We start from the raw sequence: 21,831 nt of genomic DNA, 5'->3' as shown, positions 1-21,831 counted from the left end.
AAATCATGGCCAGCAGCTGAGTACACTTAAGACATACACCATATGGACGTAGGTTTTGGGACAGTTAAATATTGTTTATGCCATATATGCTTTTTTTTTATTTATTTTTTTTTATCATGAATTTGGAGGCACACGATTATACTAGATGTTTTTGGATGTGGTAGCTATCAATTTTCCTTGAACTAGGAAACCTAAACCTGTTCCAAAGCCAGCTCCATGATGATATGCTTTAATGGAAGAATGGAAGATCTGTAGTGGCCTGTTATCGATCTTAAACCTATTGAACCCCCTTGTTGAATGAGGTCTCCCTACATCAATACTTGACTTTACTAATTCTTTTGTGCCTGAATGAGCACAAATCTACATAAGCACACTCCAAAATTTAGTGGAACATAAGAAGAGTGGAGGTTATTAGAACAGCAAACGTGGCCTGTATGTTTAAAAAATGTACTGTCTGTACTTCAGAAGGCTACTGCCTTTATATCTTTATAATATCCCAGAAAAGAGTGGTATTTGGGAGAACTAGATTTACTTACTTCCATCTAAACATTGCTTGTCTTAATGACATCATTTCCCCTGCTCCTCTGTCTCTAAGCATATTTAGAAATATTTGTAAAATACAGGAACTTGGAGTAGATCATCATTTGACATCAGATGGCAACGTTAACCATCTGCACACAGGTTTTCTGTTCCCACGTGAAGATGCCAGTACATTACATAAATTTGAACTAATTTGCATTAATATGACACTTCTGTACGTATTGAAATTAGGAGTGTCACAATCTAGACTTAAGTAATGACATTTTTATAGGTTCAGCATCCTTTTAATAAGGAATGTTATTTAAAAGTTGAAATTAAATACAACTCAACAATAAAATAGACAATAAAAAGAATGTCGAATCCATGACAGGCAATGTACATATTATCTCTAGGACAACGTTTGTTCCCTAAGATCCTCTTGGATCTTTAAATGTTTTTTTTGTTCCCCACCCACCATTCCTTGTATAAAAGCCCAGAAAGAACATACGCAAGTAAGTGTTGAGGGAAAACCCCGTATTTAAGAAAAGGTTTTATTTATGCTCAGAAGATGCATAAAGGCCAACAATAAGAAGTTATAATTATTTGTTTACATTAATGTAAAAAAAAAAAAAAAAAACAACACAGGCACATTAAGTAGAGATTTTAATTATCTGGTATTCTTGTTCCCAATTACTTTCCATTGACTATATTTCTTACAATTTTTTTAAACGTGACTATATTTGCTCTAATATACTTATCACTGACTGCAATGGGAACACCTGTACACCTGCTCATTTATGTTGTTGTCTAATCAGTCAATCATGGGGAGAATGACCACTTGTGTAGCCACTCTTTACAATCGTGGTGAGCAGAAAAGCATAGCAGATGGTAAGCAGGGGTACAGGTGTCTAGGTAGCCTTCCCACTGCAGCTTAGCTGCTTATGTACATCATTCATAACTACAATATAGATTGAAAACATCGTTTGCTTGATGCTTCTTCATTTTCATACTGAAAGTTAATACTGCTGCCTCACAACAAAACATGAAATGTTACTGCAGACATGCTCAAAGCAGCTGTTCCTATTTAAAGTTTAATAAATATGCTTTTTGAAGCTCAGACAAACATTCCTGAAGCTACCAAAAAAAAACATATATTGCTATTTCTTTCCATTAGAACTGTTGATTCAGTCAGTACTGTCAAGTGAACAGGTGCAATGTGCATAGAGAAGATTGCAGACGTTCTCTATATGACTATTGAGTGGAGATGTCTAAAGCACATAATGATGTCCAGTGGAATGGGCGGAGTCAGGTGATTACCGTCCAGCCGCAGGTACCTCAGCCTGGGTACGCTGTCTGGATCATGGACATCCTCACTTACTGTGAAGGGACAGATCTCTGTTCCATTGATCGCTAGAAGAAGAATGCAGTGGTGCTTAATATAGTTGAAATTGTTGGACAAAAAATGGAAAACACTGTATAATTGATGGTAGTGAAAAAAACATCATTATGCAAATATAACTTACTCCCTATATTGTTGTTGTTAAGGTGGAGATGCTCCAGGTGGGAGTTGAACAACGGAACGGTGGTCAGATTGTTGTGTGCCAAGTGCAAATCCAGCAGTGTGCTCACATTGAAGACCAACTTTGGGAGGCCCTTGTCAGTCAAGTGGTTGTAGTTAAGTCTAATAAAGGCAAGGTTCGTGAAATCCTTAAAATAGCCCTGGGGAATGTCTTCTATGATGTTCCTGTCCAAGAATAACTGGGAAACACTGTTGGGTATGTTTGCAGGCATCTTCCTCAGAATGTTGTGAGCCAGGTTAAGCTGTACCAGGTTCTTAAGATCTCGAAAGGTATTCTTGGCCAGGTTGCTGTCGCTGATCAAGTTGTGGTGCAAGTCCAGTAGAATAAGGTGCTCCATCTTGTTGAAAGCTCCAGGAGCGATTTTGGAGATCTGATTACGGCTGAGCCGTAGTTGCTCCAAGCTAGCAGGCAGATTGCTCGGGACTTCCTTTAATTTGTTCCTCGGTATATATAGATGCAACAGGTTCGGAAGCTTTTCAAACACCTGTTTCTCTATAGACCGAATGCGGTTATTCCCTAGGTTTATCCACTTGAGCTCTGTGGCATTGTTAAAGGACTGTGCAGTCACTGAATCAATGTAGTTGTTCTGTAGGTAGAGATAGTGGGTGCGAGACGGGATGATCGGGACCTTGCGGAGGTTGCGGTTCTCACAGTACAAAGCATTTGGGAAGGAAGGGGGGCACAGGCATTCCCTTGGGCAGTCTGGAAATGATGAAGGTGGACCAAGGATTACAGGAGGAAAATCAGTGGGCTCCTTGGGTTCTGGTTCTTTCTTGGGAGGCTTCCTGGTAGTGGGAGGTTTTGGTCGAGGTCGGGGTCTGGCCTGTTGTGCCCAAACATCTGTGATGAGGAGAAGAAGAAGAAGCAGAGAGCAGTATCCCAGCTCAGCCTTCATTGTCCTAAGCTATAAGAGAGAAAGAGAGATTGCACAGTAGTATGAGCATTATGTTTCACATCTTAACAATTCCCCACAGAAAACCAGGACACATGGTCAAAATATTTTTGTTATAGTAACATTACGGTTTGTTATCGATTTTTTTGCCACTCCCTAGTATATGGTTATGCAAATGATATAGTCAACAATTCATTAGTCTTGCAAACAATGTCCTGCCACAAGCACATACCAGGCCAAAGAAACAAGTGTAGGTGTTGTCTTGATGCTGTTATGGCAGCTAAAGCACTGAAGATTTGCATCACCACAATCTCACTTTTACACTCTTTTAATTATGCAATCCTACACTAGATTTTCCAGGTTGCTTGCTCTCGTCTCTGGGTGCATTGCTTAACATAAAGACTGCTTTGTGCAAAAGCGTAACTAGAGAAACTGACACTCGACGAGAGAAACAGAGAATAACAAACTCTCTGGAGATGCTGCTGGAAACCTGCAACTAGCAGTCATAAAACAGAGAGTCTGCTTCTGCATTCACCACACATCTGAAACACTGCAGAAGGGAGCCCAACTTCAAAGGTTTATATCATGTTCCAACATGTGGAAATGAGTTGCCCCTGTATCACTAGAGGAATGTAGAATCACGCCAAGAAGTGAGCCATCCATCATCATTTACCTTTACGCACCGATTGTGCCTGATTAGTCATCACGCACTGACCCTTCTATTTTTATTTATGGATGCGACATTTAGTAAAGAAAAACATCAAAACCATTTGTCTTGCTCTGTATTAAACTATAAGCAGACTATGTGCAATATATCATTTTCTACCTCGCATCATCTCAGGAAAGCTTTCCCTGCCACCGACCCTACTGTCACGTTCATTAGATCACATTTTATAATGTATATTCAGAATCTGTTTAGTACTGTAAAGCTGATTTGGGACAATGTTCAATGTTAAAATATTTTTTTATTGCTTTACAATTAAAACTGATTATACCAATATAACGGAATTCACCCAAAAATGTATCTTCACAGAAAATCCCATATAAAATTGTTTTACAAAACATTTGTCAATTTTAATTCCTTTAGGATGTAGAAGTAACTTGTAACCTACCACATACAAGTTACATGCTATAGTTTCTAGTGTAACTAGTGTATCTTGTTTGTGGTAGTTTACAAGTTACTTCTACATCCTAAATATATATATTTAAAGTTTCAGGAGTGTGTACTGCATTGTTATAGTCCCAGATACATGTTTCATTACACATAGATGGAACTAAATTCTGGCAACCATAATAGGCTCCATAGGTCTCAAATCCCAGACTAACCAGAGCACAGATTTGTCTTTTAAATATTCATGAATTGCATGGGAAATATAAACATAGATCAGCCTGAAACATGTTCCACAGGCCCTGATCACAAACAGATGTTGAACTGCAGCTTTTTTGGCTAAATGACAGCTGCCTAATGTATCTATATATCTAAGACTATTAAAATGCCAGGGAGGACCCTGGGTAGCAAGGAATCCTGGGAAAAATGAGGTTTTTCTCAGCTGCATGTTTACTTTGGGTGGGACCCCAATGACACTTCAGCTGTCGAGTCGGTGAAATACTGTACAAATCTACATATTGTCTAATATGCATATTTGCGGTGCTATCCCAATGGCTTCCTGCAAAAAGATTCATAAAGTTTATAGGGTAATGATATGATGGCTGAGAAAGGTTTTTTCTGTAGTTGACTATGTGCAACAAAAATGTTTAGTTGCTTTGAAAGAGGTAAAAATGTTTGCTCGGTTTGCTGTGTTTGTGCTTTCACAATTGTCTTTACTTCAGAAGACTACAATAATATTGTCAGAAATTAGATGCTTACCACAAATTTTCATCAACAGACTGAACAATTCAAAGGTCATTAGAGGCTTTGAGCTCCTATCTTATAATCCAAATTACTGCCAGGAGAGTTTGTTCTGCTTGGGAATGTTACATAATCAAGAACTAGCATCAATCCCACAGCAAGAAGGTATTCATTCAACTAATTCTAGGTCATATTATTCACAACACATGTGGCACTTCTAATATTCAAACAATGCAATTCTGCTCGTCGCTCTGATATTGACCATTGGGATTCTTATAAGATCTTTTTCCATAGATCAAAGACCAAACCTTGGCAAGGTGAAAATGAGTTTTGCAAATGAGAAGCAGCTTCAACAGCTCCTGTTCTGTACCACAGCAATAGAAAAAAATGGTTTCTGTTGTTTGCTTTTATGGCTTTGCCCAAAAAAGGATATAAATGCACTAAAAATTGTGATGTTAGAAACGAATATGCCAAAGCTCGTTATGAACGTAAATGTAAACGATGAGCTTGGAAATCATTTGTGGGCTAATCTTTGAAAAACAACAACTTTTAATGTAAGTTTCAGAACAGTTGCTTTTGGGAAAGTGCAGAAAGAGTTGGATGTCAGCACACAAACACACCCCTGTGCTAGGCATATTAGGACTTGTTTTTCTAGGAGATTTCCAAATAAAGGAATAAAAATCATAGAATTTAAAGCAAACACAACAATACATGAACTTCTATTAAAAAGAGACATTAGATAAAGGAGTAGTGGTGTCAATAAAGGTTCATTTTGAGCATGCAAAATGTAAAAGATGGTACTAGTCAGAGGGTTTCTATAGAAACAGAGCAGCATTGTGCATGTTCTATATTTTCAAAGGTCCCATCTTTTCCCATGCAACATGTTTCACTGATATTTACCCCTTTAATATCTAAAGGTGGGCTATATATCTAAATATCTAAAGTCTCTAAAGGAAATGGTGTATATTTTACCTGTTGTTTCTTTTTTCCCTCTGATGTCTTTTCTTTCTAGCTGAGAGCTTTTCTTTTTCGAAATGGTTTCTTTCTCCGTCTTCTACTGCGTTCTACCACAGTTTGCTCTCCTCCGTTAAACAGGCTGCTTATTGGGTCTCTGCTTCCTTGCTTTCTCTTCTGAAGGTCAGCTGTGCTGCTCGCTCTCTCTCTCTCTCTCTCTCTCTCTCTCTCTCTCTCTCTCTCTCTCTCTCTCTCTCTCTCTTTCCCTCTCTCCCCCTCTCTCTCTCCCCCTCTCTCTTTCCCACCCTTGAGGAAAGTGCCTGTATCTGAATGCCCATCCCTCAAAAAGAGGATATGTTTTCATCCCTTTCCCTGGGGTGTGCTGGGGGTTAATGAGTGTGTGTTTGTGTGTGTTTAATTCAGGAAAAATGCAAGGGTTGGACTTGTCATGTTCAGACATTCATGTGCTCTGTCTTGCTGTGTCACATGGATACATGGCCAATTTCTTTTTCTATCACCTGTCTTGTATTTAAGTTGGCAAATGAGATCACCGAATCTAAGCAGTTTGGATTGCTCCGGATTCCACAAGCTTTGGAAAAATGGCATGATTGTGCTTGACCTTAATAAGGGTACTTACTGTACGAGCAAGCGTTTTCTCTTTGCACAGCCTCGTTCGTACTCCGCCTGCAGCTTGAAAATTGGAGCCAATTTACAAACATTCTCATGCAGTTTTTCTTTAGCTTTTTTGCACTGCAGCTCTGATTACATGAACATGAACTCATGTATGCTTTAGGAATGAGGAATGAGGAATAAATGCAAGCATGTGATGAGCTCTGTCATCTGTTCTCTATTAAAATGATGCAGATGAAGTTTCCTTTTTTTTTTACTTCATGTATTTGTTTTTTTATCCGAGTCTGATTTCCGAGTTGCCCAGCTGCAGTCCCATGTGGAAAAGATATATGCACTCACTAAATTTCAGTAAGTGCTTAAGTGCAGAGCCTATCCCAGCAATACTGGGTGTGAGGCAGGAATATACCCTGGGTGGGACCCCAGTCATCTGCAGAGCACATTTTATATTGCACATACACATTCAAACACTTATTCACACCTATTGACAATTCATAGTTATTCAAAATTATTAATTCAAAATTATCTTTGAGGATTTACCTACTGGGAAGTAGAAGGTGTATTTGTATATGGGCAAACTACATTTGTATTTTAATTGGAATGTGTTTAAAAAAAAGTCATTTAACTTTTCCACTGCAACAAATTACATTGTTTGTGCCATGCTTTCAATGCTTTTAAAGTACATAATTAACCCCATGAATTTACTCTATTCATTGTGCATAAATACTGTATATCTTTTATTTTTTGCCTGTGCTTGAAGGAAATTCGAAGCCATTGTTCAGTTTCCGTGGTTACAATTATCGATCTGCTGCCGATCCAGGCACAATTTCCAGCTTTGCAAAGTCATCAGTTTTTGCTAACTGTTGCTCAACCTCAAAGCCCTGTGAAAGCCAAAAAAACAAACCCGAAAAAACCCCTTGATTTAAAGTCTAGAACTAATCTTTTTTTATGTGGCCAGGGTGGGCCTGACTCTGTCTTTTGATGACAGTTCAACATGTTCCCTTGGGATATTTCTAACCGCTGCCTGGCTGAAATGAATTCGAGCTATTCAAAATAAAAGGAAGTTCACCTTGAAGTCTGTGCATTCTCTATGACAGTTTTTAGAAAGGTTGTGAGACTACTTTCATTTATCAGGTCGAATCATTGAATCATGGATGTTTACACCAAAATAAATACATCCAAGACTGCATTCAGTTTTAATTCTGTTCACAATTTTGCACTGTAATTGGTAATTAAAAGTAATTACAAAGCATACTTTTAAGCTGCAACCCATGCATCCAAACAAATGCATGTCCTGTCAATCTGGTCTGGCAGTTCAGTCAAGACAATAAGCAGTATTAAAAAAAAATCCTTTTATTTCTTTTTATTACAGTAAATAACACGTGTGCCGATCTAACTAAATAAAATAAAATAAATACAATTAAACAATAAATAAAAGACAAATACACTGAGACTTGAGGTTAATTTAAACATTAAAACTTGGCACTGACACGCAGGCAATAAATAAAGAATGAAAAATCTGACAGCTCGACTTTTTTGCTCTCTTGTTATTAATAATGCTTAGCGATTTGAATCTGTCTTTAACAGATAATCATAACGAAACTCAGGCTTCTAACTTGACTTGAAAGCCCAAACAATCACACCTACACATGTATATGTGCAAAATTGTCAAAAGAACTTTGTTGTTTGATTTTATCAACTGAACTGCTGAGAAAAGTATAACACTGCCACTCACTTTCCCAATGCTTTAGACAGGCTTTTATTGAAAAACGCGCGTAACAATTGTGCAAATTGGTATAAATGTGCATGAATGACGTCTGCAGCAGTACGTGGCTCAAGGAAATCAATATCACTCTTGTACCAACATTTAAGCATGCAGAAAATAGAGCAAAAGCATGCATGCTTATATTCATGCTGCACACGTTTACACGAAGTACAATATTTCCACACACAGATACATTTATCTGTCTGCTTTGCAGATGTCTGTATTTGACTGTCTTCCAAAGCAAATGCAGGAAACAAACAGTGACGTAATTGCATGTTAACAAATAGAATGAAAACCACCAACCGAGCTTGTTCTCCACCCAGGAATGATGCCATTAACCACAGCACTTGGTTTATGCCAATGTTCAAAGCGAAAATCAACAGTCAAAAATAAATTTTTATTATTATTTTTATTTATACAATTCAGCAATAAATAGAAAGTTATTAAAAAAGATAGATATAATACTATATAGTATAATATTTTCTTGTACATTTTTCTTTAAATAGCCTCCAACAAATGATACACAGACTGCAAGTAGTTGCATTAACTACCTCTTCTTTTTATTTATTAATTTTTTTGACAGTTTGTGTGCTTGCTTTCTTTTAACAACATCTACTATACACAGTTCTGAATACATTGGATATGGGGGGGGGGGGTGTGTTTGCATTTAATGATCCTGATCCATCTTTTTTTACAGTCTCTGATAACAAACCTATTTGGTTTGACTTGTAGACTTGAACTTGAGTGTGCTTATGGATATTTATTTATTACGAAAGGCAGGTACTGAAGACCTAGAGTGCAGTCAGCGTTTCAATTCATCCCAAAAGGTGTTCAGTAGGGATGAGATCAGAGCTTTATCGCAGGCCACCCAAGATCTTTCTGTCCCTAACGTGTAAACCATATCTTCATGGAGCTCACTTTGTGCACAGGGGCACAAGTTTGGGTTGCCAAGTTCTAAGTGAATGCAAAATTGTATTATAGCACATCTAAAGACGTCCTGTACAATTGAGTGCCTCCAGCGTTGTGGTGACAGTTTGGAAAAGAAGCACATATAGGAGGAAATGTCAGGAGACCCAATACTTTTGGCAAAATAGTGTATGTCTGTGCTGTAAAATTCAACCACATAGACATTCAAAGTAAGTAAGAAATTAGGTATTTCTGTATACAGGTTCTTATTTGACTTTTGTCGGACTTCCCATTACTCACCTGACATTTAGTCTGGCTTATATTTGTTAAGAATTTCTAATTTGAAAGTTTCTTCCTCCTTGTAGTAATATGAAGATCTGTCGTTTTTCCTCAGCTGCTCTATTTTCTCCAGTATCAGCAAATTTAGTCTTGAGGAGACATCTAATCTTTATTCTTTGTACCACCCATAAGGAAAGAAGAAAAAAAGAATCAAAAGTGTCATATTTTTGCTTACATGGCAAGTCTTGAGGCTGACAGGGTGTTGATCACTCAGCATTGTCAAACTAAATAAAAAAGTACTGCAAGTCCAGTCTGGGTGTCCAAGTTATATGGTGCAATAAACACTGTAAAAACACGTGTCTGTCATGGAGGTCTGCTACACACATCCAGACTGAGATTCATTAAACTCTGCTAAGCCAGCACCTTCTTCACCCTGGAGATATGACAGAATTAACCGCACAAACTTTACAACCTCCTCTGGGGTCTAAATGTGTCTAAGTCAACAAAAAAAAACCAAGCCGTTCCCTGCTGGCGAGAAAGCCGAAAGTGCTACAAATCAGTATCTATTGGATCAAGATTAGGTTGATACACTGTGAAGCAGTTCTTTGTATAACAATTTTGCAAGAGCAACATTTGCTTGTAATTCTCATGAAAATGTTGAATGATATACATGAAGACAGAGAGGTTTTTCTGCTTTAATGGCACCTTCGGGGAACATTGCAGTGTCTCGTCAGAAAGAGTTTCCATGCTTCGGCTGGGATTAGGCCTGGGATTTCCTCTTCCATCACCATAGACATGAAACTATCTCATGCTTTATTAATGAATTTACCACCAAAAGGCTGTACAGTAATCCCCGCAGTTCGAATTATTAATTATAATCATTTTAAAATATTAAATTATACATTATTAATTATAAAATGAAGTAAAATGTTAATACAGTACTGTATACATAAAATAGCATTTTTGGGGTGGTGTCAAACTTTTCCCTGATTAAACAAACAGAAAAATAAAATCGTAACCCAAAACTCATTAACAAAATGTCAGACGAGGCTTAGTAGTTAAACAAGCCAAGTGATGTGTGTACACATGACTCAGCTGTAATATACTGGAAATTTCACAAAGGGGGGCACTAACTTTCTATTGCAGACCTTGTAAAAAAATGTCCTTGACTAAAGCTTACCATATTTAAGAGACCCTTGAGCTTAAAATAACATATTTAACCATTGACATGTGTTACAAATATATATATATATACATATAGTTGAACTCACATTTTTGATAAGCTATGTTTCTGAAGCTGTGAGATGCTGCATTGTTATATTTTTAGGCATTTTGAACAGTAAACCATAGCAGCCAAGAATGTATTCATTACTAACAGTAGCTAAAGGGTTTGTTAGCTACTTTAACACAAAGGCTCTGTGGCTAAAACTATTATAGTTTCAAAACTGAGGACACAAACATCGGTGTAGCAGTGGTGTCGATTTTGAGCTTTTGAACCCAAATTCTCCTGAAATATCTGATGACGGCTCCAAAAGCTGATTATATGTATACTGCATGTATGGAAAAAACGTTCCAGCTCAATTATATATTGTCTCTAGAGCAAGACATCCTGGCTTGAAAAGTCATAATTACAATTTCTCCACAGTCAACTTGCTCAGACATTATATTTGCATGTCCCTTAATCAGACAAATAAAGAATTAATCAGATTTTACAGGGTTATTTAATAGTCTATGGTGATAAATGTAGTGAACCGATCATTATTTTGGCTTTGGATGAATAAAGGTTTTAACTGCAAGAGCAGGTAAAGCCATGGCCATGTTATTTGTAATAATAACACCAGTTTACAGCAGACACCTTCAACAATTACACAGTGAATTCAAGATGTCACTGCTAATACTTCTTTTGTCTGGCATCCAATACAGAAATGCATAAAGACGTCATAAAGCACTGATTTTATTTACTATTACTTCCTGAAGTTCTTTCCTGTCCACACCTATAAATGGTTTATAATTAATGATGACATCATTGTACATACAAAAAGCAACGTGTTATCTTTCACAACACGGTACTAATTTCTTTCCCCTAATATTTTGCTGGTAAACATCGTACACATGCTTTCGTTGCATAATCATGGAATTAGTTATATGCTCTTCACTGAGGAAACATGGATGCTGTTACAAGAACCGGAAACACTGTTCCGTCTGTGCTTCCTTCTATCGTTCACACCTGCCTCAGACAATTACCCGAGTACACCTTTTTTTCTGTAGCAATTAATTAATCATGCAATGAATCATCTCACCTGATTTCTCACCAAAATGTCAATAAACCTGCTGCATGTCCTGGTGGCTTGCCAAGAACTTCAGGAAAGACATTTTCAATAAGTATATCTAGGCTTTATCTTTTGCAATTCATGCTTACCATACTGAGAAGGGTTCACTCCAGGAAATAAGGAAATCATCCTCTTAATGGCTAATAGTTCTCACTTGCAAGTGGTATACCACTAACTTTTGTTTTCTAATATGTTTTAACATATACATGTTAATTTTAATAATAACATATTAATGATATTTTTTAATGCCTACATGCCCTTTAGAATGGTGTGTTAGTGCCTGTTTATATGAGCTCACATGCTGTTGTGTAGTTCACTAAACCAGGATTGGAAAGAATGAAGTCGCTTTCCAAAGAGTCTGTTCATGTTCATCTGTCAGGATGATGCACTCAGGTCTGGGTTGTAACAGTGTAACATTGTAATAATGCCAAATGTTTCAGTTGTTGCTGTGTTTGAACCAGGACAAAACTGTCCTGTGGTGGAAGCATATGACCTTAAGAAACATAGTCTGTGACCAAAACCCAGTCACTCTCTTATTTTGTCATATACACACCACAAACCTATTACACAATTGAACTTGATATAATTTTTGACTTATTTTAAGGTTTGTTTAAGTAGGAGGCTTGGGCGCCAATACATCAGAGTCGCTTGTCTTGAATGAAAAAAACCTGCCGAATGTTAATTTTAAAGGTCCAAACTAAATTTTCTCCCCATTCTGTATTATATTCATTGTTTGAAAGCTTCATACAAGATCACATATTTATGGATAGTCAATTTATTTCTGTTTTCAAGACTTTTTAAATGACTCAAGCTCAACATAATATTGATTCAATATTAACTTTAACAATTTACAACTTTCTACAAATAGGTCCTGACTTGGCCTTTTTCTGTAGTTTAACTAATCTCTAGCTTACACATTTGGCTTTAAAACAATGATATCATTATTCTAATGTAAGTATAACCTTCAACTCAACATAAAATAAAATCAGCAGCAAAACAACACAGTTCCACGAGAAAATGGTGTCCCTGGCAACAGCACTGGTGTATAAAATAACCTACATGATCTCATTAAGTAAAAAAAAAGAGCCTTTATTCTATATAACTTCTAATTAAACTAATCAAATTAAAACCGGTCTGCCTTTCGTGGTTTTCACATTTTTCTTTTATTTTTATTGTACTGTTCTTTTAGATTTAACATTTATTTATTTGAAAAGAAATGGTGCAGGGAGCTTTTTGTTCCTTGGAGTGGTATCTCAGCTGTTCTATTTATGTTCTCTTGGTGAAAGTGAGTCTAGGGGATGTGCTCTCGTCGCTCTGTTTCTGGAATTGTGCTTTAGAGGCAAAAACAATGTCTCCATGACATTATCCAAGAGTAAAGGGCTTGTCTCAGTGCCATGGAATGCTATTGAAGCCATGATTTTTTAAAGGCTGAGGAGAGCAGGCTACATTCTGTTGATCAGAATACAGCAAGCTTGAAAGATGAAAAGACTGGTAGTGGGTTAGGAGAGAAAGCCAGTTATCAGTGTTGACAAGTCTACGCTGTCATTGATTCTTTTGTCTTAGAAATATGTTTAGAACTCTGAGAAACACACACACACATGTCTGCCATGGACTACACTCCCCAGATTTTACTCACCTGTTCACTGTTACTCAGGTACTAAATGAACACACCTGGACTTATTCATACACACAAACACACACACATGCACACTTACAGCTACACTTTAAAAAAAACCAGTTCACTTTTGTGAACATATGGTCAGATGGTCTTTGTACTTCTGTGCTTAGCAATCCTGGTTATTCTCTGTTTAGTATATTAGTACATACTATATACTATATCAGTATATTTAGTTTTTCTATATCAGCTTGAAATTCATTTTCAACTTGTCTGTCTGGTTTTCATTAAAATCTTTGTTTGACCTCTGCTTGTTTCCATCTGCACCTGTACCAGACACATGATTAAGAATTTATCAACAGCCAAACTATAGATATTTATGGCTGGATTAGTTTAGACAGCTTATATATATATATATATATATATATATATATATATATATATATATATATATATATATATATATATATATATATATATATATAAAATAATAATATATAAAATAATAATTAATTCATTATATGAATGTGTGTGTGTGTGTGTGTGTGTGTACAGCATGTGGGTTGCCATGGCTAATCTAATAGAATTACTAACATCAGAAATAAGATTTTGTTACTATGGTAAATGCATATTTATTTCAAATGTTTATGGTTTGTGATGTTACTCTGTGAATACTGCAATATGTTAATGATGATAGCAGTTGTTTAGAATCTGAACACATGGTTTGTGATTCTCAAACATTGGGTTTTGGAATTGCTTTTATTTGGAACTGCTTTTACTGACTTATTAAAGCTGTTTGTGAAAGGCTTTTGGATGGGATGGTTTTGCCCTGAAAACCTGGCAACCCTGAGCGCTGCCATAATGTCTTTGAGTATGACAACTTCAATCAGATAAATTATTGCACAAATAAAAGAATGTAGAATGTGGATGTATGTATGTATGTATGTATTCAAATTTTGCAATTGGGCCGCTTTAATTGAACAATGGATGAGTTTTCTAGCGAGTTTCGAATGGCAAATGGATTGATTTTATTCTAAAGACCTGGCAAACCTGAGCACAACCACAACTTATTACATAACCATAGTGTATATAATTTGGCTCTTTTTGATTTTACATGTCAAAGCTTGAGGAAAATAATTACCCTCTAAATACATTTTTTTTTATGTTAGTCATATTGTTGGGTTTAGTACTGTGAAATTTAGAGTTTTAGAACTCGACTGCTCTTAATGACCCCTGTGCAAGTTCAGAATAGCCACTGGGCTTGTTTTACCCTGATGACTTGTCAACCTTAAGCACCACCATAATATCTTGGATATTAGAGTTTGACAACTTGACAACTTAAACTAAGTGTGTATGATTTGGATCTATTTGTGATTTTACATGCTAGGGCTGGGGGGGGAGAAAGCATGACATGACAGATCCTTTTAGGTTTGCCTATATAAGTTTTTTATATATATATATATATATATATATATATATATATATATAAGTTTTACATATAAAGTGTATATAAATTGGATCTACTTTGGTTTTTACATGCCAAAGCATGAGGAAAATAATTACCCTGTAAATATATTTGGCCCTAACCCTAGTCGCAGTTTTGGGGTTTCCTGGGTTAACTTGGGTTTGAGATAACAATTCTGGATGGCCATCGCTGTGATTTTATTTTGACGACCTGACTACCTTGAGCGCCAACATTATATATCTCTTGGAGTTTGACAACTTGACATCTTATTGTGTGAACTGTGTATAATTTGGATCTATTTTTGCTTTTCCATGCTTGGGCTTGAGTGAGAATGCATGACATGACAGCTCCTTTGGGGTTTGCATATATGATTTTTAATTTGGTCAGAAACCAAGTGGTGCACTTCATATTTCTGGCAAAATAGTGATAGAGCAGTTCTCATGCAATTCTGTTAAACAAAAGCAAAAGAAAGAGCAACCTATTTATTATTTATATGCATATTAGAAATCATTTACAATACCTGCCTTTAGTCTAAAAGCATGTTGTATATCATATTTTCAAAATTGTATATCAAATTTCTGGTGTATGTTACAGCATTGCAGCATTAAAGTAGAGATTAAATGGTGAAAGTCATCGGAACAGGTCATATATAAATATTTTGAAGGATTCGGAGACAGTACCCCCAGTCAGAAGGTAGCTGATGACGCTTAATCTGATTGCCATCCAGCCGCAATATCTTTATATGTGAATATGATGCAAGACCCACTGTCCTACAGAGACTGCTCACATTAAATTCTGAAAAATAGAACCATATAAATCACACAGTTAGCAACATTGTCATATATAATAGTAAAAGTGTATAAATGTAGCCATTTTCACCCAGCTCATGAGAATTCATTTTGCAAAAACATTACAATATGAAAACCCCTGGATCTTCAGAAATAAAATTGCTACTGGAAGCTCTGCTATAACATTTATTCAGTACTGCATTATGTTATCATTAACATGATTATTCTCTGCTGTTAGAAAATTATTAATATATATATATATATATATATATATATATATATATATATATATATATATATACAACATGCTTTTTATATATATATATATATATATATATATATATATATATAAATATATTTATGTAATATAACAATATATATGTTATTTCCATGCTGTTGACCACATGAAACTGTCCGACTTACATAGAAGTTCAGTTCTCCAGGCTAAATGAAATGGACTGCAGGTGTATTGGTTTTATGACTCAATCTGAAGTCTATAATAAAGAGAATGCGAAACTGCCAAATATTTCTAAAGCAACGGGCTTATTCTGGACACAGAAACCACAATGTCTGCTAAAGTGAAAAGACAGATATTTTATAAGTCTGTCTAAAAAGTTACTGTATCTGTTTGGTCTTAATGATGATTGCATTCCGTGTGATCTCTGCTGAAGATCTTTCAGGAGTATAAGCCCTTATTGTTTCCTTCTGCCAGGAGGAATATGTGGAACCAAAATGTTTTCCTTTCCAAAATGGCACGTCAAAATGTTCTGTCTTTTTCCTGTTTTTAGTCTAACGCCTGCATTTTCTGTATTTTAATATTACAACAGCTGTCTCTTACAAAACCAGGCTGAATGCTCCTCCCTAATAACTGTCCTATTCATACTGCAGTCAAAGTCAGAAATATTGATGGGAGGAAGATTAAGTTCAGCAGATCCCTAAAATCTGGTCAAAATTGGATGTTTAAAAGTTGTTTAAAGTTTTGATTTATAATCACTCACCATTTCAAATAATTAAAAATGTTATTTAGTGGTCAATCTTCTATTTACATTCAGTATCCTCCTGAGAACCAAGGAGGGAGGGGGAACCGAAAGTGCTTTTGGCATTGTCAAGGGCCATTCTGGACCACTCACAGATATTTCCAGATGTTTCTCACTACTCCTTCCACCATCCCCTCCATCTCATTAGCTCCCCAAATACCACCCACTTTCTCCTTGAGCGTCTTACAGCTGTGCACTCTTTTCCTTCATACACAATCACATTTTCCATAATTTTTTCTCATCGTCCTGTCGTGTATAAACGTTGATGTCATGTCATCAGATATTACATCATGCCTGTGACAGCATGATTTCTTTCCATTAGTGATTTCCAGTCTACATCTAGCTTTGTAACATCGCAAGACTTTTCTGGCAGACAGTGTAAATCAATGATATCAGAGACACTGTTCCAGAAAAAAAAATGTCCTGGCATAATTTGTAGTGTATGTTTAGACTAGTAAATCAAACCAATATACTGATTTTCGACTATTGAGCAGACAAATATACAGCAAAAATAGACTACTTTTCATATATTTGACTATAAATGCATATTCTTTTTTAATCCAAAACTGTAAAAAATTAAAGATCTTGATTTATCTAGCAAGAATTACTGCAGTTGGTGCATTGAAGGAGGAGAAAATTATCTATGGCAGCTGTTGTCAGTGGTCAATTTCTTTCTGCAGCTAATTATGATCAAGTAGATTAGTGCTTTCTTTTGAACATGCTGGATGTAACTTGCAGCAGGATTCCTCTGAAAACGATTATGTAGCGATTTTGATGACACAATCAAGCTAGCAAGTCATAAGAATTAGTAATGGGTATTTTCAGTATGATAAAGCATTTTCAGCTAAAAAAGAAAAAAACAGTTGTTACCACATGGTTTACATCAACCTAAAGAGTCTAGAGATTTGTCTTAAAAAGCACTAATGTCTATGCATAAATACTTAATATGCAAAAAAAAATGGATGGAATAATTATTAGATACGAATCTCGATCGAATAGTGTAGTGGTAGAAATAAAAAATATATTTTTTTAATAAAGAGGGTTCCAGTGAAAGTAAATACATTCTAGGCAATGCTGCTGTGCCAGAACATTTGTATTCGATATATCATGGGTGCGGCAAATAGTTTGCCTACGGAGGGTTTTTTTCTGTGAGATTGATTGGGTTGCACTGCTGGTAAAAAGAAAACGATGTCTCACAATCTTTAAATTGAACTAAAGTTTCCTTTAATATTGCTGCAGCATTCAACGAGGCCTGGGTTATCTTAGCAAAATTTCGAAGGACATTACTGCTACAAACCTCCCCTGTAAATCACTCACAACACACCCACTTACTGCGTGCACAAATATTAAAATGCACACAAAAAAAGCCACTGTATTTGTTTATATTAACAATCCGGGCCCAAATTTCCTATGACATAATGCTCATGAATCAGGTTTTCCTCTGTTTCTTGTCTGAGGAGCAGATGTTATTTTATAAGGTGCCAAAAAATGATGTCAGGCTAAGACCTCAATCCACAAGAATAACATTTCATGAATCATTTTGTCATCTCACCTCTGATATGATTAACCTCTAGGTAAAGGTACTGCAGGGTGGTGGGAACGATTGGGATTTCAGTTAGTTGGTTGAAGGAGAGGTCCAGCTCCACTAGAGAAGTTACATTAAAGACACCAGGGCTCAAGCCATCGTTTTTCAGCCGATTGTTGCGTAGACGCAAATAGCAGAGTTTGTTGAAGCCTTGGAGGCTGTCCTCAGCCATGCCTGTAAGAGTGTTGTGTGAAAGGTATAGCTGCTGAACAGATGGAGGCAGATGGATGGGGAAGGTGTCCAGGACATTGTTACTGAGGTCCAAAAGGTTTAGGATTAAAAGGCCTGGTGATGAACATGACAAACAGACATAGCACTGTGATTCCTGTGTTTACATAGTCTAACTATGCCAGGTATAATACATTTTTTCATGTTTTTTTTAGTTTTGGAGGAACAAATAGATTTTCTTCAAGGATGATAAATATTAGAGGTGTGACATTGATAATACCTTTGAAGTCAGTCTCTCCAATAGTTTTCAGGCAATTACCCTGAAGCAGAAGCAATGTTAGATTCTGTAGGTCCTCAAAAGCCCCAGGGCCAATTTTCTCAATTTGATTGTAAGCCATTCTTAGCTGCTTAAGTCCATTAGGCAGCCCTGCTGGCACCTCAGTCAAGTTGTTATGGTTCATGAAGAGGTTCACTAATTGGGTCAGGTTGAGCAGGGGCCTACCACCGAGTCTCTCACTGATTAGTTGGTTTTGGTCCAAAATGAGCCAGCGTAAATTAGTGGTATTGGCAAAGGCTTCAGAGTTGAAGCCAGTGATTATGTTACCCTGGAGGAAAAGGTATTGCGTTCTGGAAGGAAGACTTTCAGGAAAGTGTTCCAGGCCTTTGTGGTCACAATACAAAGCTGTGGGCCACTGAATTGCACAGTTGCATTTGACAGAACAGTTCTGGTTGCTCACCATCCACGACCAGCTGGAATCTACTCGATTCCTGAGAGTAAAAACTGTGGGCTCCCCTAGAAATCGGTCGATCTGCAGAGGCAAGCCACCATAATCAGTGTCTATAGCCATGGCCTGCATTTGCCCACACACAGACAGGATTATGAGAAGCGGCCTGATGTCCATTGGGTGGATAAATCCTAAATAAGATAAACAAAAGTATGTAATGACACACTGTGCTCCCGATACAGTTTATTATTACAGGGTGCACAGGATGCACCATACAAACCATAGAAACAGACAAAACATGGGAAGCATAGTTTTATTAAATAACTTGTGCATACTGTATGGCATGTGGAAAATCATGTTAGTTGTGAAATCTTGTTTTGCCCTGTAGCTCATCAATCTTTCCAGTGTAATGTGTGACCCATGTTTTAAAAAGAATCCCACTTATGTACGATTTTGCTTGCCTTCCTTAACATTAATTTGTTTTAATTTGGTTTGTTTTTTTTGTTTTTTGCACAGACTGATTCCTAATCTGAATGACTGTAAAAGCACTCTCCAATTCCGCGCTCTAGCATTACATAATTCTTCCATTTCAGTTGTGTGAGAAGCAGCCTAAGCATGAAAAACAGATGATAATTTTGTTCACATGTAGCAAGAATGTGCATACCTTTCTTTCCAGATGATGAGTTTTAGTCTGCAGAGTTCCTGATCTTGGTTTGTCCCGGTTTCTTATAGCAGCAGTGTGCACAGGATACTGCAAGGTGTTTGTGCAGAGTTTATCCAGCTACAGAAGAATTTCTCAGTGCTTCATGACCAAAAACCACAGAGTCTTTCAGGTTTTCTATTCCATACCCTTCACTCTCCCACCCCCTGTCTGTTCCTTTAGTTGTAGCCTATGGTTGCAGTCTGGCTACTGAGCAACATTTAATGGAAATCGGATTGGGAAGGGTAAAGAATGATGCAGAAGAGAATACAGCTGGGTTTTTACCTCTGTAAATCTTTGTTGTAAGGCATCAGGACAAGACAAGCACCTGTTCTACAAAACTCTCTTGGCAGACATATTACTAGGATGGTCTTTTAATGTTGTGGTTTTGACGAAAATATTTTATGCAACAATGTATGGCAATGATCTGGATCGATTTTGAGTTGGTTGTTTAACATTATATCCAGGAAGGTTTATTTCCTTTCTTGGAAGTAGGAAGGTTTATAGTTCATTTCAATCAGCAAATAATTGTACATACTCCTTCTAATAAGTGACACCTGCAGCTAGTTAGGGCTCCATGGATGCCACATACATGTCTATGTTACAACAGTACTCCACACCATTATGTTATGTTTCAGCTAGGGTTTATCATCTTGGCTTCCAGCCATGAATGGTATACTATTTCGACATTGTATTTAATGCAGTGTCTTGGTACATTGTCCATTTCTGTGAACGAAAGAGATGTGAAGAGAATAAGAAGAAGGAGTAAAGTTAGTTGCATTAGGTTTGATGCATTCAGCCATCTGTATTGTATGCAAGCTTTCGTGCTCTTTAATCAGTAGTACGGAATAATCAACTAATTCAAATAATTGAGGAATCGTTTTAATCAAATACATCAATCAAATCCTTAATTTATACATAGCTGATGGGCAGGAGAATCATTTGTCTAATTTTAAAGCTGTGAAACAATATGTTAATTTTGTTTATTCTATTGTAGTACAAAAGATCAATACTATTTATTCTGCCACCATGTCAGTCCCACTTGAGGAATTTGCTTTGAAAAAGAAACTTAGTCATTTCGATAAGGGACCTCTTTAAACTTTGTTTTGTTTAGGGCCCTCAAAGGGCAAGACTTTAACATACAAGTTAACATTTTTTTAAGCTTAACATTACTATATACTCACATGAAAAATGCATGCAGAAACACATTTTTCTCAGTTTTCAGTTTTCTACATTATTCTAGGGAGGAATTTAATGCAAGAACTGGGACAAATACTGGCACTGGCTAAAACCATGACTGGAACAGAATGGAATGGAGAGAGAAAGTCTGTGTGTGTACTACTTCTCTCACACTCATGCACAGTAGTATTACTCAGGGCTACAGCTGGAGTGGACCTGGGGAGCCAAACAGACCCTTTATGTGTATGTGTGCATGTGTGTTTAGTTTAGCTGTAAAATCCTCCTCAGTAAGAGGATTAAATAGAGTTTTGCACATAAAAGTCCAAAGTGAGCAGAGTGCCCCCTATCCATATCAGTGAACAATAATAAAAACAATATGACTTATAGGTCATTGCAGACATCTGTTTGTAAGAAACCAGGTGTATATGGATGATGATGTGCATCTGTTTATTGAATATGAGACATAAAGTCACTATTCAAGGTCACTTTTTTTTTTTACACAATTTGACATAATTTCTCTTGGCATAAACACAGAATCCAATCCAATATGAAGAAATTCAACATTTGTGAAGTTTCAGTGGTGAATTCAAACTGGGAAAGTTTAGTATACTGAAGTTTATTTGTCTGTAGTCCAAAACAACTTTTGGACTTTTCCTTCAAAGCAACAATATTTATTTGTTGTGGTTCTGAGGAGATCTAAAACGTCTTGTGCTTGGTCATCATCTGGAAGACTTGCAGCTAGATGAAAAATCTGCACAATAACTGTAAAGCATAAATATGAATGATTTTTCATAAATAATTTAGAAAATCTACTATGTACTTAAATGACAAGACTTTAAGACTAAGTATTGTGTTGCTGCATTGTTGT

The 21,831-nt window shown here is 36.5% G+C and overlaps 2 protein-coding genes and 1 long non-coding RNA gene across 4 annotated transcripts in view; all 3 read right to left on the bottom strand.

Moving 5' to 3' along the window:
• The window catches only part of LOC310722062, a 456,255-nt gene that overhangs the window by 405,730 nt on the left and 28,694 nt on the right, over positions 1-21,831 (bottom strand). The window lies entirely within an intron of this gene.
• prelp (proline/arginine-rich end leucine-rich repeat protein) lies at positions 1,039-6,107 on the bottom strand. 2 transcript variants are annotated; one of them, XM_083534249.1, is made up of 3 exons: positions 5,813-6,107; positions 2,043-3,003; positions 1,039-1,929 (listed from the first exon to the last, which is right to left on the bottom strand). In XM_083534249.1, the coding sequence occupies exons 2-3, from the start codon at positions 2,992-2,994 to the stop codon at positions 1,763-1,765; spliced, it is 1,119 nt and encodes a 372-aa protein (XP_083390375.1). In that variant the 5' UTR covers positions 2,995-3,003; positions 5,813-6,107; the 3' UTR covers positions 1,039-1,762. The 2 variants fall into 2 exon arrangements, with proteins under 2 accessions (XP_083390375.1, XP_083390376.1); XM_083534250.1 differs by having other exon boundaries at positions 2,043-2,998; positions 5,813-6,027.
• Positions 15,336-19,881, bottom strand: LOC310722387 (lumican). Its single transcript, XM_083534810.1, has 4 exons — positions 19,749-19,881; positions 18,640-19,275; positions 18,159-18,476; positions 15,336-15,576 (listed from the first exon to the last, which is right to left on the bottom strand). The coding sequence occupies exons 2-4, from the start codon at positions 19,259-19,261 to the stop codon at positions 15,425-15,427; spliced, it is 1,092 nt and encodes a 363-aa protein (XP_083390936.1). The 5' UTR covers positions 19,262-19,275; positions 19,749-19,881; the 3' UTR covers positions 15,336-15,424.

Source organism: Silurus aristotelis (genome assembly GCF_946808225.1).
Source record: "Silurus aristotelis genome assembly, chromosome: 28".
Classification (NCBI taxonomy): Eukaryota; Metazoa; Chordata; class Actinopteri; order Siluriformes; family Siluridae; genus Silurus; species Silurus aristotelis.
The sequence above is the reverse complement of the archived record's forward strand: the minus strand, read 5'-3'. Positions and strand labels throughout refer to the sequence as shown.

Coding starts and splice junctions, on each gene's coding strand:
- prelp (XM_083534249.1), bottom strand. CDS start 2,994: ATGAAGGCTGAGCTGGGATACTGCTCTCTGCTTCTTCTTCTTCTCCTC. Junction 1,930..2,042: donor TAACAACAACAATATAGGGA/GTAAGTTATATT, acceptor TTCTTCTTCTAG/CGATCAATGGAACAGAGATC.
- LOC310722387 (XM_083534810.1), bottom strand. CDS start 19,261: ATGGACATCAGGCCGCTTCTCATAATCCTGTCTGTGTGTGGGCAAATG. Junction 18,477..18,639: donor TGGAGAGACTGACTTCAAAG/GTATTATCAATG, acceptor GTTCATCACCAG/GCCTTTTAATCCTAAACCTT. Junction 15,577..18,158: donor AGAGGTTAATCATATCAGAG/GTGAGATGACAA, acceptor TCTATTTTTCAG/AATTTAATGTGAGCAGTCTC.